This window comes from Podarcis gaigeae, assembly GCF_964106915.1.
Source record: "Podarcis gaigeae genome assembly, chromosome: 4".
Lineage (NCBI taxonomy): Eukaryota > Metazoa > Chordata > Lepidosauria > Squamata > Lacertidae > Podarcis > Podarcis gaigeae.
Window position 1 is genome coordinate 103,571,475 of NC_139677.1, and position 18,266 is coordinate 103,589,740.

Below are 18,266 nucleotides of genomic sequence, written 5' to 3' on the forward strand. Positions count from 1 at the left end.
TGATCGCACAGCACTGAGCTTTCTCTTCCACCAGTCACAGACACTCACCCAAGTCGTTCTGGAAGAGGAGGGGAGGCTTTGAAGGTAGCTCAGGGGCGCCGGTCCGCTCCACAATCTTCAGGCGAGGTAAGAGCGCGGGCGGCTGCTCGGGATCTTGCAGGTCGTTTTTCACAGGAGGACTGGAATGAGAAACAACAGAGACCTCGCTTTAAAATCAGCCCAAAGCTGGCATCGTTCTCCTAGCTCAGCCATTTCATGAGCTCAGAAGAACATCCAAAGAGCCTGGCAGGATCAGGCCCTTGGGCCACTGAGTCCAGCATCCTGTTCTCGCAGGGTGCCTCTTGGGAGAAACTAGAAAGCAGGATTTGAACACAAGAGCAACACTCCCCTCCTGCAGTTTCCAGAAGCATCGCTGCCTCCGACCATGGAGGCAAAACAGAGCCATTATGGTGGAAATCGCATAATTTAACCATGCACTGTGTCAAGAAGTTATTTCTTTCATCCGAATCCTACAATATTCAGCTTTACTGGGTTCTAGTTCTAGTCTTAAAAAGCAGAGACATCACCTTGCCAACAAAGGTCCATATAGTTAAAGCTCTGGTTTTCCCAGTAGTGATTTATGGAAGTGAGAGCTGGACCATAAAGAAGGCTGATTGCCGAAGAATGGATGCTTTTGAATTCTGGTGCTGGAGGAGACTCTTGAGAGTCCCATGGGCTGCAAGAAGATCAAATCTCTCCATTCTGAAGGAAATCAGCCCTGAGTGCTCACTGGAAGGACAGATCCTGAAGCTGAGGCTCCAATACTATGGCCACGTCATGAGAAAAGAAGACTCCCTGGAAAAGACCCTGATGTTGGGAAAGATGGAGGGCACAAGGAGAAGGGGACGACAGAGGACGAGATGGTTGGACAGTGTTCTTGAAGCTACCAGCCTGAGTTTGACCAAACTGCGGGAGGCGGGGGAAGACAGGAGTGCCTGGCGTGCTCTGGTCCAGGGGGTCACGAAGAGTCGGACACGACTAAACGACTAAACAACAACAGGTCTTGTGCAAAAGGGAGAAAAGAAATATCTCAGTCCACCTGCCAAGAAAAATAAATAACTTATTTATGTCTGCTACAACAGCGGCAAGAGTCTTGTTAGCACAAGGATGGAAGAATGAAGAAATCCCAACTAAAGAACACTGGCAAGAAAAATTGGTGAGCTATGTGGAATTGGCCAAATTGACATACAAGCTGCGAGAGAAGGACAATCGTGTCTTCAAGGAAGAATGGGAACTTTTTACAAATTATTTAAAAAGACAACAAAATGATCTGGACTCCTTGGCAAGTTTTGAATAAACATCCACAAATTTATTAGTTGAACATTTGATAGATAAGGCTATGAGGGGAGCTGAGGGAGGTCCTTGGGTGCGGGGGGCGGAAGGGGGGAAATAATGTAACTGATTATTTGGACTGATAATGTGGTATGTTGAAATTGTTTAATAAAAATCATTTAATATGTATAATTATTATTATTATTTATTACTTATACCCCGCCCATCTGGCTGGGTTTCCCCAACCACTCTGGGCGGCTCCCAACAGAATATTAAAAACATGATAAAATATCAAACACTAAAAACTTCCCTAAAGAGGGCTGCCTTCAGATGTCTTCTAAAAGTCAGATAGCTGTTTATTTCCTTGACATCTGCTGGGAGGGCGTTCCACAGCCACCACCGAGAAGGCCCTCAAAAAACTATCCTCAATTTCTTCTTTGATGTCCCAACGGTGACGGGTGATTCCCAGAGATCCTTGGGAGGATTTACTGTTAGCTGCTGAAACCCATGATAATAGCAGCACTCTATTTTCTTTTTATTACCTCTGTTTTAATAGAGTCTCTTATTTGTACTTTTTAAATTCTATTAAATTACTTTGTAGAGTAAGTAATTTAAGGATATAAACAAACGTAATAAAAGGATATAAACAAACGTAATAAATAATAATAACAATATCACTAGTAATGTGTCTTTATTGTAACAATCTGAATGTGAGCTTTTGCAGCAATTTAAAGAGAATAGAATGACAGAAAGGCAAACAGGAGAGTCAGAAAGGAACTCAAGGTTCCAGATTTTTAAAAAATGGTCCTAGGAAGAGGCTTCTTATAACCCAATGGCTCACCTAAGACCAGCATCCCATCCTCAAAGTGGTCAATGGACCAACTGTGGAGGGAGGGCAGAGCCATCGATAGCCCTCTCCTCCTTGAATTTGTCTAATCCTCTTTTAGAGAAGTGCCCAGTCACCAACTGGCCAAGAGTCACCCTGTTGGCTCCCAGAGAAGAGACACAAAGGAAGGTTCTTTGCTGCAACCAGAAAACGCAGCAAAATTAGACTTCCTTTGCTGTTGCAACTTCCCTCTCGCTGCCTTCCAAGCTCAGGACGCCAAGCAGTGATTTACTTACTCTCAGGAAACGAGGAGGGGGGATCCTCCCCCCAAGCAAAGCGGAAAAACTAAATCACTGGTTCCCCCCAAAGTATTTTTTTAAATAATATTTATTAAAGTTTAAAAGAAGTTACAAAAATGAAAAGAAGAAAAAAAGAAAAAAAGAAACAAAAAATACAAAATACAGAAAAATAAAAACAATTAAAAACAAATCAGTCTTTCCATGTCCTGTCTTTCATTTGCTTGTTTCCCTGACCTCCTCACACCTCCCTATTTTGTATTCTAATTCAATAGTTGTTTCAGCAGGTCCTTACCATTTTTGCTTTTATCTTGATATTTTATCTTAATATATTGTAACTTTACATTTTCACCTGTTAACAATCCATTTTTACATACCCCTTTGTAACATTATTGCTAAAACCACATAGCTTCATTCCAGCATCCTTCTAGCATTCCTTAATTTTACAGTGTTTCTGTAGATAGTCTTTAAATTTCTTCCAGTCTTCTTCTACCAACTCTTCTCCCTGGTCTTGGATTCTGCCAGTCATTTCCGCCAGTTCCATGTAGTCCATCAACTTCATCTGCCAGTTCCCCCCAAAATAAATCATCAGTTCCCCGTTCCCTTTTGCTACGAAGCTGGTTGGCCCTAGTGAAAATACGCTGGACTAGATGGGCTCTGCAATAGCTAGAATAGCTCAGTTGGTAGAGCTTGAGATTCTTAATCTCAGGGTTGTGAGCCCCACATTGCATGGCAGGGGGCTGGACTAGATGGCCCTTGGCGTCCCTTCCAACGCTACAGTTCTCCGATTCTATGAAAGGAGGTGCAAGGACACCTAGGGACACGCAGTTGTCACAGGCCTAGATCTCCCTCTAGGGCAGACTTCACCAACCTGGAGTGCTCTTGTAGTTTTTGGACTACAAATCCCATCAGTGCTTGATGGTATGTGCCGGCTGGGACTGATGGGAGTTGTAGTCCAAAACATCAGGAGCACTAAAAAACAAGTCAGTGGATTTTTCCATTTAAAGCTGCTCCTGTGGGAATGACCTTGGGACATGAGTGGCCCAGCAGAAGAGATAATAACATGATCTAAAGTCAAAGCTACACAAAAGAAAAGGGGCTCAATATCTAGTACACTGCCAACAGGAGCAGCTGGGCAGGAAAAAGGGACAAACATACCGATGGATCCAGTGACACAAGCATTACTTAAAATAAATGAATCTTTAGAAGTTTTGACAAAGCAGAGCACGGAAAATACCAGACAGCTGACAGAACTGTCAACAAAATTAGATTTAAATACTAAAAGTATCACATCAAATACAGAAACTATAAATTGATTGAAGAAAACGCTACAACTCGAAAGATTGCTGAGGAAGCTAAAGCTACTGCAGAAACTACACAGGAAAAATTGGTACCAGTCTGTAAACAGTTGGACCAACATGAGGCGGCCTTGTCTTTGTGGGAGATGCAGAGGAAAGAGAGAAATTTGAGATTAAGATTGGTCCCAGAGAGTGAAAAGGACAACTTGGTGGACTTTCTCACAAAAGAATTTTCAGAATTTTGGCAGGTAAACCTGGATGAAGAAGAATTTAAGATAACAGCTGCCTTCAGATTGGGTAGGAGACAAAACAGGAAGAATCCAAGGGATTGTCTGATAACCTTAAGATCCAAAGAGGAAAGAGACAAAATATTAAATTTACATTATCAAAGAACTCTTGAGATTGAAGACGCTTTTGTTCAAATCTATAAGGACATCCCTAAATACATCTTGGAGGCAAGAACTCATTATAAGGACCTGGTTTACCTGCTGAAAAAGAACATGTTACCCTTCAGGTGGGAGTTTCCACAAGGTTTGTCTTTCAACTACAAAGGGAAGAAAGTAAAAATAAGAACAGTGCAAGATAAAGAACAATTCCTGGAAGGAAACGAGGAGGACCTTCATAAGGGAGTGGTGGAATCGACTCCAGAAGCAGATATTTTGAATCTAACATTTGGACTTAAACCACCGACTGAGGAAGAACAGCCGCAGGGAGCAGCTGGAGAGTAACCAACTAAACAACAAGATGGCTCTGCAATTTCTAAGTTGGAACTGTAATGGTTTGAACCTTCCCAGAAAAAGGCGTGAAGTATTTCATATTTTAAAAAGAGAACATTTGGACTTAATTTGCTTACAAGAAACCCATGTGACTAGGGCACATAGAAAATTACTTATAAACAAAAGATTAGGACAGGAATTTATTTCGTCAGATAAAGTCAAGAAAAGAGGAGTGGTGATCTATGCAAAGGAGAAGTTGGCCCCAAAGTTGATTTTTAAAGATGAACAAGGAAGATTTTTGGCAATTGAAATACAAGTCCAAGGAGAAAAATTTTTGACAGTTGGAATTTATGCACCAAATGAAGGGAAGGCAGAATTTTTTAAGAAGTTGCATGAGATATTAATGGACTATCTGGATCGTAATGTAATCTTGATGGGAGATATGAATGGCGTGGTCTCCACAAACATGGACAAAGCACAAAGACAGGTGGTCTCTAAGGATGGGAGATTACCAAAGACTTTCTTCGAAATGACTGAAAATATGGACTTGATTGATATTTGGAGAACGAGGAACCCTCTTGAGAGAGAGGGAACCTTTTTCTCTGAAACAAAAATGACATGGACAAGAATTGACCAAATCTGGATTACTAGTGGGATGGCTCCAAAGATAAAAAAAAAGTAGAAATGTGCCCAAAAACTTGCTCCGACCATAATGCTGTAAAGATGGAGATGAAACTAACAACAGCTGGTTCCTTTAGATGGAGAATGAATGACACCCTATTTAGAGATGATGAGATCTACAAAAAGGCCCAAAAAACTTTAAAAGATTACTTTGAGATAAACCTGAAGACAGATGTTGAGAAAAGAATAATTTGGGACGCAAGTAAAGCCGTGATGCGAGGTTTCCTAATACAACAGAACTCTTTAAAGAGGAAGAAACAAAATGAAAAGAAGGACAAGATATTGGAAAAGATGAAAGAAGGAGAAAGGAAATTGAGGTCAAAACCAAAGTCTCATGAGATTTTGAGAGAAATTAAGTTCTACCAGATGCAATACATGGAACTGATGAATCAAGAGATTGAATGGAAAATTAAGCAAATGAGACAAAGGACATTTGAATCAGCAGACAAATGTGGGAAACTTCTAGCATGGCAATTGAAGAAGAGACAGAAATTGAATACAGTTACAAGTTTGGAGGTGGAAGGAAGGGACATCTATAAACCAAATGAGATCAGTAATTGTTTTCAGAGTTATTTCAGAAGATTATACGCAAGAGGGCCGGAGAATGAAGGAGAAATAGACGATTTTCTTAAGAAATATGGATTACAAAAAATTTCGCAACAAAGTATAATGATTTTGAATGAGAAAATAACTGAACAAGAAATAGAGGGTGCCATTCAAAATATGCAATTAGGGAAATCTCCAGGACCAGATGGATTGACCTCCAGATACTACAAAGCTTTGAAAGAATGGTTAGTACAACCACTGAAGGAGGTCTGCAATGAAATTTTAGAGGGGGAAAAGGCGCCTGAATCGTGGAAAGAAGCATTCATTACACTTATACCAAAAACTGAGACTGAAAAGAACCAGATTAAGAACTACCGCCCTATATCATTACTTAATGTGGATTACAAAATATTTGCTGACATTTTGGCAAAAAGACTAAAGAAGGTGTTGGTGGAGGAGATTCATAAGGACCAGGCTGGCTTTCTCCCAGGGAGACATATGTCAGATAACGTAAGAAACATAATTGACATTATAGAATTGTTAGAAGTTAATATTAATACGAAGGCGGTACTAATATTTGTGGATGCGGAGAAAGCCTTTGATAATATTTCTTGGAGTTTTATGAAGAAGAATCTCCATGGGATGGGGGTAGGCCAAAGGTTTGAAAATGGTATAGGTGCAATATACTCTGAACAAAAAGCAAAGTTAATTGTAAATAATGTGGTTACTGAATAATTTCCCATAGAAAAAGGGACACGACAGGGGTGCCCAATATCCCTACCACTTTTATATCTGTCTTGGAGGTATTGTTAAATATGATTAGGGGGGACCAGCTGGTTGAAGGAATTCAGGTCGGAGCCAAACAATATAAACTGAGGGCCTTTGCAGATGACCTAGTATTGACTTTACAACAGCCAGACACTAGTACGAAGAGTTTTAGAACTAATTCAAGTTTTTGGTCAGGTAGCAGGATTCAAGTTGAATAAGCAAAAAACTAAAGTCTTGGAGAAGAACTTAACAAATGATGAAAAAGAGAGGTTTCAAAGTGAAACTGGATTAATGGTGGCAAAAAAAGTGAAATATTTGGGGATTAATATGACATCTAAGAATGTGAATTTATTTAAAGATAACTATGACAAATGTTGGACAGAGGTAAAGAAAGATCTAGAAATATGGTCAAATTTGAAACTTTCCTTGTTAGGTCAAATTGCTGTAATTAAGATGAATGTATTGCCTAGAATGCTATTTTTGTTTCAGACATTACAGATTGTGGACAAAGTGGACTGTTTCAAGAAGTGGCAGAAAGATATATCTAAATTTGTCTGGCAGGGCAAAAAGCCCAGAATAAAATTTAAGATATTAACTGATGCAAAAGACAGAGGGGGGTTTGCCCTGCCGGACTTAAGACTGTACTATGAATCGGCAGCTTTCTGCTGGTTGAAGGACTGGCTACTTCTTGAGAATACAGACATTTTGGATTTGGAAGGATTTGATAATAGATTCGGTTGGCATGCATATATTTGGTATGACAAGGTAAAAATTCACAAAGGATTTAAAAACCATATTGTCAGGAAAGCATTATATAATGTTTGGATTCGATATAAGGATTTGTTGGAAAATAAAACCCCTAGGTGGTTGTCACCAATAGAAGCCAAGGAAGTGAAGAAACCTAATATGGAATCCAAATGGCCAAAATACTGTGAAATCCTAGAGCAAGAGAGTGGAAAAATTAAATTACAGAGTTTTGAGAAAGTAAAGTCTAAAGTACAAGATTGGCTTCATTATCATCAAATAATGGAGGTGTTTAAACAAGACAGGAAAATTGGCTTCCAGATGGAGAGATCCAAATTAGAAACAGAGCTGTTAGAACCCAATACTAAGAACTTATCAAGAATGTACGACTTGCTGTTGAAATGGAATACACTGGATGAGACAGTTAAATCAGCCATGATTAAGTGGGCACAAGACATTGGTCATGACATTATGTTTGCGGATTGGGAACAGTTATGGACCACCGGTATAAAATTTACGGCATGTAACGCCTTAAGAGAAAATATTATGAAAATGATTTACAGGTGGTACATGACCCCAACCAAGCTCGCAAAAATCTATCATTTGCCCAATAATAAATGCTGGAAATGTAATGAGACTGAAGGAACCCTTTACCACCTTTGGTGGACCTGCCCGAAGATTAAAGCCTTCTGGGAAATGATCTATAATGAAATTAAGAAGGTACTTAAATGTACTTTTCATAAGAAACCAGAGGCATTTCTCCTGGGCATGGTCGGCCAATTGGTGTCAAAGAAGGATAGGACGTTTTTTATGTATGCCACCACAGCAGCAAGGATCCTCTTAGCAAAGTATTGGAAGACACAAGAACTACTCACACTGGAAGAATGGCAGACAAAGGTGATTGACTACATGGGACTAGCGGAGATGACCGGCAGAATCCGTGACCAAGAAAAAGAAGATTGGTGGAAGAAGATTGGAAGAAATTTAAAGTATATCTTAAAAATTGTTGTAAAATTGAAGAATGCTAAAATGTCAGGGGAAAGGAAAATATAGAATTACAGCTGTAACTGATTAAGTGTTAGAAGAAGCTTAAAAAGAAAATAAGTAATTAATTAATTGGTCTGAAGAGTTGCTGAAGAAATTTTAAAACAAGGATGCAGAAAAGGGGAGGTAAGGGGAAGTCCGAGAAGTAAGGTTATGAAAGAAAGGTTTTTGAAATTATACATGTTTATATGTTTTTGTTTGCTTAAAAAAACAAACAAACAAAAAACAAACATCGGGAGCCCTGCACCCTGGCAAAGGCTGCTTTACGTGCAAATGCAATGGAGGGGATCATAGAAGTGAAGAGTTGGAAGGGAACCCCAAGAATTTCTGCAATGAAAGAATCACAGCTAATGAATTCCTGCCACCCAACCGCTGTCTAGGAACCTCCAACAAAGGAGACCCCAGCATCTTCCGAGGGAGTTCGTTCCATGGTCAGACAACCTTTGCCCTCAGGCATTTCTTCCTAATGTTTAGCCGGAAACATCCTTTCTTGCTATTTGAATCCATCCTTTCCCAGGTCTGCCCTCCGGTGCAGCAGAAAACAAGTTGCTCTGTCTTTCTACATTTTTAGCAGTTCTTATCTGTAAACTGGGGCACAGGTGGCGCTGTGAGTTAAACCACAGAGCCTAGGACTTGCCGATCAGAAGGTTAGCGGTTCGAATCCCCGCAACAGGGTGAGCTCCTGTTGCTCTGTCCCTGCTCCTGCCAACCTAGCAGTTCAAAAGCACGTCAAAGTGCAAGTAGATAAATAGGTACCACTCCGGCGGGAAGGTAAACAGCGTTTCCGTGCGTTGCTCTGGTTCGCCAGAAGTGGCTTAGTCATGCTGACCACATGACCCGGAAGCTGTACTCCGGCTCCCTCAGCCAGTAAAACGAGATGAGTGCCGCAACCCCAGAGTCGTCCGCGATTGGACCTAATGGTCAGGGGTCCCTTTACCCTTTACCTTTTATCTGGAAACCACCATGAGTTCTGTCAGGGAAATGTTGGAGAACTTTTGGATAAATCAATCAGTCAATGAGACAGTCCTTCAGATAGCTGAAGAAGGCTGTCATATCAACTCACTGTCTCCTCTTTCCACAGCCAAACATTAGGGATGGGCAAGATATCAGTATATCATCCAAAACCAGATTGAAGTCCATATCGTGAGATCGGTTTCGTACTTTTTGACCCGGCAATATATCGCAAATCATGACGTCTTTGTGTGTGCTATGCAGAAATCACAATATGGGGAAAACCATAGAGCAAGTCAATGCCTCTACTTAGCTGAAAACCACATATCACCTTTAAATAGCTCCATCTTTATTCCAGACATTGTGATATATCGGTATATCACGATGCTTAAAGTAAAGGTAAAGGGACCCCTGACCATTAGGTCCAGTCATGGCCAACTCTGGGGTTGCGGCGCTCATCTTTCTTTATTGGCCGGTGTGCAGCTTCCGGGTCATGTGGCCAGCATGACTAAGCCGCTTCTGGCAAACCAGAGCAGCACACGGAAACGCTGTTTACCTTCCCGCTGGAGCGGTACCTATTTATCTACTTGCACTTTTGTGCCTTCGAACTGCTAGGTTGGCAGGAGCTGGGACCGAGCAATGGGAGCTCACCCTGTCGCGGGGATTCGAACCACCGACCTTCTGATCAGCACATCCTAGGCTCTGTGGTTTAACTCACAGCGCCACCTGCGGCCCATATTGTGATGTTGAAAACCAGATATCGCCCAGTCCTAGTAAACATACCCAACTCCCTCAACCGATCCTTATATGGCTTAGTCTCCAGACCCTTAATCATCTTGTTCAACCCTCTCTGCACATCTTCCAGCTGCTCAGTATCCTTCTTAAACTGGGGTGCCCAGTTCATGGCAGGGGGAGGTGTCCGTTTCTTCCACCCACAGAGTCTACACGAGCTCAGAAAAAAAATCCCCTTTACAAAGGAGGCTAGTTAGGTTTCCAAGTTAATTCAAGTGCAGAGATTTGAGAAGTTCTCTCTTCTCCAGGAGTGAGGGCACAACTTCCAGATCCTTGCAACGCTGCAGGCTCCGAAGTTGTTCCTTTTTCCTAATCAGCAGTTTTTCTAGATCTCTAGGCCTGCAGCCACAGCAGACCCCCTTAAACTAAACCAGGCTGCTGCTGCTTTTCAGTTCTTTTAGCTTTTGCAAGGTTCCGCCTCCCAAAAATTACATTCTGCAGTTCACTCGGCAGACCGTTCCTCCCAGGAGAAACCTCGTCCTGCAGTAAAACAGGTTCCCATGGCATCTGCAGACTCGAAACCTGCTTTTCCACTTGGCCGCTCGGATCCCTGCCAATCCACCACCGAGATCAGCAGCAAGGAGAAAACCAGAAAGAAGAGGGAAACAGGACTCACTTGAAAGCAACAAAACACAACCACCGGGCTTCTAAAATGATTCTTGCGAAAACAGGCCTGAACTGGTCCAAAAAAAGAAAGAGGAACTATGGTGTGTGGTGTTTTTTGTTTTTTTAAAAAAAGCAAACTGTTTTTTAAAATGTGGGTCTCTCATTGCTTTCTTATGTATCCTTTCTGAACAAAGATATATTGAGGAGGCATTCTCGGCACTGATGGATCTCTCTTGACAAAGGGGAGCATTCATTTATGTGGTTATTATTTAAAATACAGGGTGGGCGTCTGCTGGTGGAGAAGGGCGTTCATCTCTCTAGCTGAGAGTCGGGGGGACATCACTATCCCCCAGGTAAGAGATGGGGTGGAAAGGATGGGGGCCGTTTTTTGACCTGTGGCAGGATTTGTACCTGATTGCAGTGGTACCTAGTGATGTATGGAAGAAGAAGGCTTTTGATGCTTTTGAATTCTGGTGCTGGAGGAGACTCTTGAGAGTCCCATGGACTGCAAGAAAATCAAACCTCTCCATTCCTAAGGAAATCAGCCCTGAGTGCTCACTGGAAGGACAGATCCTGGAGCTGAAGCTCCAATATTTTGGCCACCTCATGAGAAGAGAAGACTCCCTGGAAAAGACCCTCATGCTGGGAAAGATGGAGGGTACAAGGAGAAGGGGACGACAGAGGATGAGATGGTGGGACAGTGTCTTCGAAGCTACTAGCATGAGTTTGACCAAACTGCGGGAGGCAGTGGAAGACAGAAGTGCCTGGCGTTCTCTGGTCCATGGGGTCACGAAGAGTCGGACACGACTAAACGACTAAACAACAACAAACACAGTTTTACCTCGGGTTAAGAACTTAATTCGTTCTGGACGTCCGTTCTTAACCTAAATGGCCATCCAACCTCCATTTAAAAACCCCCAGCAAAGCTGAGTCCATTCCACTGTCAAACAGCTTTCTAGTATTACATGTGAACACCCATTCTCATTTGGTGATATTTATGAGATATTTTAAGATATATATTGCAGCTATGTTGCACTCTGATGGTGTGTCCCAATGGATTTCTTGATGGTTTGCTTGTTTTTTATTTCACGCACACTGAGAAGAGACACCTATTGCTTATTTAAAATGTGTGATTTTACTATTACTAAGAAGTTGCGGGCAGACATGGAATTTGTATTTTTAGGGAGAATGCACTGGTTTTTGTTGAGGTGTAAACCACACAGATTTCCTGGAGCAGTACAAAATCTTATTATTATTATTAACCATATTGAACTTGCATACTCAGTGCTATTTTTCCATAAAAACAGGTGCTGGAGCTCACATTTCTCCCTCGTTCTCTTAGAATGGCAATGGCACCCACCTGAGAGGTGCCGGAACTGAGATCCTGAGAGCTCCACAAAAGCCCTGTCTGCACTGCTCCAGGATACAGGTTTGTTGACTTATTGTTGACTGTTTCATATTTCAACAGAACTCTCTAAGCGGTTGGGGGAAACCCTAAAAGTGGCAGTTTACAAAAGACGGCACAATACGTGCCGAGTGTTCGCTGCAAGCCACCCCCCACAGCACAGTGAAATGCGGAAAGCTACAGCAGAGTCTCACCACATGTGCAATCGACAACAGCAAAAGAGGCGCCTGGCCAGTGGAGCGAGAGAAGGGAGGAAAACCAAATGAACTCGTTGCAAAGTCCCCAAATGCAATAAGAGATTCCTGCCAAACGCCAGGGCCCCTTTACATAAACGTTTAGACCAGAAACAGATAGAGAGGGAAGGGAGAGCGAGTTCATGCGCAAGGAGAGTGCAATGGGGGAAAACCTGTTGCCACATCCGGAAGATCAAATGTTGACCAAAGAGAGCAACGCCAAACAGAGTTCCTGCCCTCCCCCCAAAAACACACACACAGAGAGAGAGATTTTAAAACAGGAGTTCTCAACCTGTGGGTCCCCAGATGTTATTGGATTACAACTCCCATCATCGATACAATAATCTTTATTGTCACTGTCCCATACAGAACAACGAAGTTGAAAAATCTACATCAGACATTCAAAAACCCACAAGTCTGCTACCCCAGCTATCCCAACCTGGTTAGCCCCCTAAAAACTCTGATACCCCATTTTTAAATACAATATACTCCCACACAGACTACCTTACACTGCGTTTAAAACCAAAATCGCATTTGGATAGAAACTGTTTCTCAGGCAGCTAGTCCTGGTCTTGATAACCCTGGGCCTTTTTTCCCAGAAGGCAGAAGCTGAAAGAGATCATTTCCGGGTTGCGCACTATCCTGCGCTATCTCTGCAGCTTTGTTATGGCACCTAGAAGCGTAGATTTGATCCAAGGTGGGAAGAGTGCACCCAATTATTCTCTCCGCAGTCTTTACAACCCTGGACAGCGTTGTTTTTTCCCTGACTGTGCAGCTCCCAAACCACACACAGAGACCATAAGTTAATACACTCTCCACAGTACAATGGTGAAATGCCATCAACAGGTCCTTTGAGAGATTGTTTTTCCGGAGGATTCTCAGAAAATATAACCTCTTCATCAGGTCTTTGATGTTTTCTCCCCAGGTTAGGTCATCTCACATCTCCATTCCCAGAAATCGAAACACCGAGACCTGCTCCACGCACTTCCCCTCAATAATAAGTGGCCTTGCTAGCTAGGGATGATGGGAGTTGTAGTCCAACAACATCTGGGGACCCACAAGTTGAGAAAGGCTGCTTTAAAAGAACAAAATAACACACACACTTTAAAAGAGTGGAACTGACCTGAATGCAAAGAACAGAGGAGATCAGAAACAGCAAAAGAGGAATCCTGGCTGGCCTCATACAATCATAGAACTAGAGAGCTGGAAGGGACCCCCAGAGCTCATCAAGTCCAACCCCTGGGATGCAAGAACCGCAGCTAGAGGGTCCCTGGCAAGTCCAAGCTGCAGCAGAGCCCCCCTTACAGGGCTGGCGTCCAGGCTCTGGGGTTACTTCTGGGGTCACTCTTGTAGCCTGATGGGATTGGGGGGGCCGGACACCCTATTCTTGGCTCCCGGACAGCCAGCCTCTGGGCAGGCTAGGAGGGCCGTGGTGGAAGCTTACATGAGCAAATCCAAATGGCCTGACTCTCCCTGGGCTGCCGTCTCTATAGAAACGAGCGTCAGCCATCCATGCGGGAAACAAAGAGGCAGTAATCCTTGCTCCGAGAGGCTGAATGGAAAAGGTGCGCCAAGCCAGAGGGTACTGTCAAGCTCTCTGGGTAAAGTTCTTATCGCGGCAAAACGGAAGAGTCATGAAATTCCCTCTATACAAGATTGGGTTCAAAAGCTGATAGAATAAGCAGAATTCGACGGTCTATCAGAAAAAAATAAAGAATAAATCAAAACAGGAATTTGTTTCAAAATGGGAGGTTTTCAAAGAATATTTGAACTATAAATACAGTAGTTTAAACTCGGTTGTGGCATTCGAGGAACTTCAGTAAGAGTTGCAAGGCAGATATAAGAATTGAGATATATTAAGAAAAAGCTTAATGACGATTAAAAGTGTGTATTGGCGATAAGTTATAGGAAATTGAAATACGGAATAGACGGGAGGGTTGGGTCTTTAGCGTTAAGACCAATTTATGTCTTATTGTTTAAGAAAATTCTGTGTCTATGGTTATTCCTGTGAGGAATTCGGTATTTGTGTTTTCTCTTTTTTCTTTTCTTGCTGTATCAATAATAATAATAATAATAAAACCTTTGGGTAGAAGCTCTGCGCCACCTTCACACGCATTTGGGGAAAGGGGTCTGGCCATCGCAGCGCTAAAAGTGTGCCGAAAATGAGCACCAGCACCCCCATCTTGCAGGGGGCGGAACAAAATGCATTTTGGGCGCAAATGCAATGCCAAATGAATGCCGATTAGCCAGACACAATGAGGGCAAGAGCTGCAGCGTGCCTGCCTGCGAGAGGCCTTCTTGTTTTCGTATCTAGAGGTTTCTGCTCAATTTATATTGCAAAGTATGATTAGATTCATATTCGGCCCTTCGTCACAAGAGCTTCATACAAGGTAAAATCACAAGTAAATTGTTAAAATAAAATAAAAGCAATAACCCCCCCCCCTTCCCACTTCCCACAAAGACATTTAAAAGGCTGTAGAATATCAATCGGACAAAGTACATAGCTTGAAAAAATAAGGGGAGATGTAACAGAAGCTATCTGACTACTAAGCCAGCTTTGAGATCACCCTTACAACTTTGTGCAAAGTGATAACCAGCAACCCAGGGGAGCTTACTTCCGTCAAAGCAGCATAGGATTGCAGAGTTGGAAGGAACCCCAAAGGCCATCTAGTCCAACCCCCGTAATGCAGGAATCTCAGTTTGATCATCCATGACAGATGGCCATCCAAGCTTTGCTCAAAAGGAAGGACAGTCAACAAACTCCCGAGGGAGACCATTCAGCTGACTGGCAGGAAGTTCTTCCTTATATTTAGTTGGAATCTCCTTTCTTGCAACTTGAAGCCATGGGTTCGAGTCCTACCCCCCAGAGCAGGAGAAAACAAGCATTTTCCCTCTCCCACGTGACAGCCCTTTAGATATTTGAAGAGTGCTATCCTATCTCCTCTAAGTCTCCCCTTTTCCAGGCTAAACATACCCAGCTCCCACAACCATTCTTCATCAGGCATCCTTTCTAGACCCTGGATCTTGGTCACTCTACTCTGCCCACCTTCCAGCTTGTCAACGTCCTTCTTAAATTGTGGTGCCCAGAATTGGACCCAGTATTCCAGATGGGGTCTGACCACAGCAGAATACAGTGGTACCATTACTTCCCTTGATCGGGACACTAGACTTTGAGTAAACTGTTGTTTTAAACCACAATTCCCCCCCCCCTTCAGTGTCTCCCCCTTCTCATGCCCATGCTATGGCCATTGGTTTGATGCAACCTGCCTTCCCTTTGCTCCCCTACCGACCCTTGACTTTGTGCAAATCCAGGATTGTAATACAGCCCCTACAAATCCTCCAATGGGAGCAGTGTGACGACAGCCTTGCATTTTTATGGATATAGGCAGAAAATCTGCCAGGAGTCAAGCACATTTTGCACCTGGCTATGGGCCACTTGCAACCCAGGGAGGATGTGCAGGTGACAGACAAGCACCAGGCAGACACAGGACGTCTCCTGCACCTGGATCCTTGGATCTTGCCTGTTTTCACACACAAGAAACACATCCTGTAGAATTCTATCTGTTATATTTTATCTGAACAATCAGAACAAATTTCAGGAACCAAAAAGGTCGTACTGAAATACCTTGGAACCTGGGAAGTCAAACGGAATCTGTTCCGGAAGTCCATTCGACTTCCAAAACATGCGGCTTCCAATTGGCTGAAGGAGGCTCCTGCAGTCGGACGCTTCCAAAAAGCGTTCAAAAACTGGAATGCTCACTTCCAAGTTTTGATCATTCGGGAGCTGGTTTATTCAGGAGGCAAGGCATTCGAGATCCAAGGCACGACTGTACAGTCATACCTCGGGTTGCGAACGCGATCCGTGCGGGAGGCACGTTCACAACCCGCAGCGTTCACAGCCTGAAGTGACGCGTGTGCGCACGCGCAATTCGGCGCTTCTGCGCATGCGTGTGACGCCATTTTGCGCTTCTGCGCATGCGCCGAAACCTGGAAGCAACCCGTTCCGGTACTTCCAGGTTTGGCACAGCCTGCAACCAAAAACGTGCAACCCGCAGCGTTCGTAACCCGAGGTATGACTGTATATGACTTTTGTGCTGTCTGGCCCCAAAATGACAACTAGGCATTCTGTTTTAGCAACTGTAACCCTGGTTTAAGGAGCCATTTGGCGTCTAGCTTATACACCTGAGTTTCTAACAGTGCAGATATGTTTTTATTCTATGGTAAGAGATTCCTGGGATGCGGGTGGCGCTGTGGATTAAACCACTGAGCCTAGGGCTTGCCGATCAGCAGTTTGAATCCCTGCGACGGGGTGAGCTCCCCTTGCTCGGTCCCTGCTCCTGCCAACCTAGCAGTTTGAAAGCATGTCAAAGTGCAAGCAGATAAATAGGTACCGCTCCAGCGGGAAGGTAAATGGCGGTTTCGTGCGTGCTCTGGTTCACCAGAAGCGGCTTAGTCCTGCTGGCCACATGACCCGGAAGCTGTACGCCGGCTCCCTCGGCCAGTAAAGCGAGATGAGCGCCGCAACCCCAGAGTTGGCCACGACTGGACCTAATGGTCAGGGGTCCCTTTACCTTTTAAGAGATTTCTATATGAAATAAACAACCATTTTTAGGAATGCCTCTACCCAAAGACGCATCTTGGAGTGTATTAAACTTCACGATGCACTCTAGGGTGCAAACATGCAGAGGGTCAGAGAGTTGGTGACCCCCAGTCTGTGCTGCCCATTGTTCCTAAATGCATATGGAAAAGACTTGCCCTCTCTGCACCCAAATTAGCGCTGTCTGAGAGAGCCCTAAATATAGACGCCGGAGAGGGCAAAGGAGATGGAGAGGCCAAGCAGACCACAAGCTGGAGAGAAAGAGCTGAAAGAAACTCCCCTCTCCCCAAACTCAGCACCCGCCTCAGCTGCAGGAACAGGGACTCCCTTGTCTCCCGACAGCCAGAATCCTGTTAATTATTTCCTTACAGCCCTGTCATTAGGTTCTGGGAAGATGGAGATGGGAATAACCCAAGCCAGCTCCTTGTGAGGAAATGCTCCACCATTCTCAAGGCTGCTTTCTAGGCTGGTGGAATTGCAGAGTTGGAAGGGGTCCCCCGAAGGTCATCAGTCCAACCCCCTGCATTTAGGAATCTGGACGATCTGGGGAAATTAAGAATGTGGGCTGCAATCTTCCTAATTTGTTTGGAGAGAAGGAGGGAGGAAAGCCATTTGTTTAAAGTGGAATCGCAGAAGCGGAAGGCAACCAAAAAGCACCTAGTCGGCTGCTCCCCCTGCAACGCTGGAATCACAACCGAATTAAATGGCCGCTTCTTGTAGATAAAAAAAAATAATCCCTGTTTCCTTGCCAAGAAAGGATAATTTCTGGCTCATAAGCATTAAATGCAGCATTAATTCTGGCTTGGTGCTGCCTACACTAGGGATAACAGACCTCCCCGTTTCCCGGGGACAGTCCCCAGATTCGCAAATAAGTCCCCAGACAAATACCATCCCCGGAATGTCCCCGGGTTTCATCTAATGTCCCTGGGAAATGCAGCAGCGGCCGTCTCAGCAGCCCGGAGGAGTTGGCTCTGGCTGGCTTCAGGAGCTGCTCACAAGTCCCCATGTGATGGTGGTGCAGGGGCTCTCAGATGCAACTTCTGGGCTGCCCCCACCTTCCCCGACCCCAGCAACTCAGCTGTGAAGGGAGGCTTCATGCTGCCTATCGGAGTAGCCTCCAAACTCCTACTTGCATGCAAGCGGGGCGGGGATCTCTCAGCTGTGAAGGGAGGCTTCACGCTGCCTATCAGAGCTTGCGTGCAAGTAGGAGGGGACAGGGATCTCTCAGTTAGACAATGGGAAGCCTCCCTTCCCAGTTGAGAGATCCCCGCCCCTTCCTGCTTGCACGCAGGTAGGAATGGGATTGGGGCTACTCCAATGGGAAGGGAGGCATCACGCTGCCTGAGAGTTCCCTGCCCCCTCCTGCTTGCATGAAAGTAGGAATGGGATTGGGGTTGCTCCGATGGGAAGGGAGGCATCGTGCTGCCTGAGCCTCGCTGCCGCCGCTCTCGG

The 18,266-nt window shown here is 44.1% G+C and overlaps 1 protein-coding gene across 26 annotated transcripts in view; it reads right to left on the minus strand.

The window, feature by feature from the left end:
- The window catches only part of ARAP1 (ArfGAP with RhoGAP domain, ankyrin repeat and PH domain 1), a 160,944-nt gene that overhangs the window by 80,433 nt on the left and 62,245 nt on the right, over positions 1 to 18,266 (minus strand). For all 26 annotated transcript variants that reach the window (XR_014563547.1, XR_014563548.1, XR_014563549.1 and 23 more), the window contains one exon: positions 49 to 179. Coding sequence is in view for 16 of the 26 variants with exons in the window: in XM_083735965.1 (XP_083592091.1) it covers positions 49 to 179 (131 nt within the window). In the remaining 10 variants the exon portion in view is untranslated. The remainder of the gene's footprint in view (positions 1 to 48; positions 180 to 18,266) is intronic.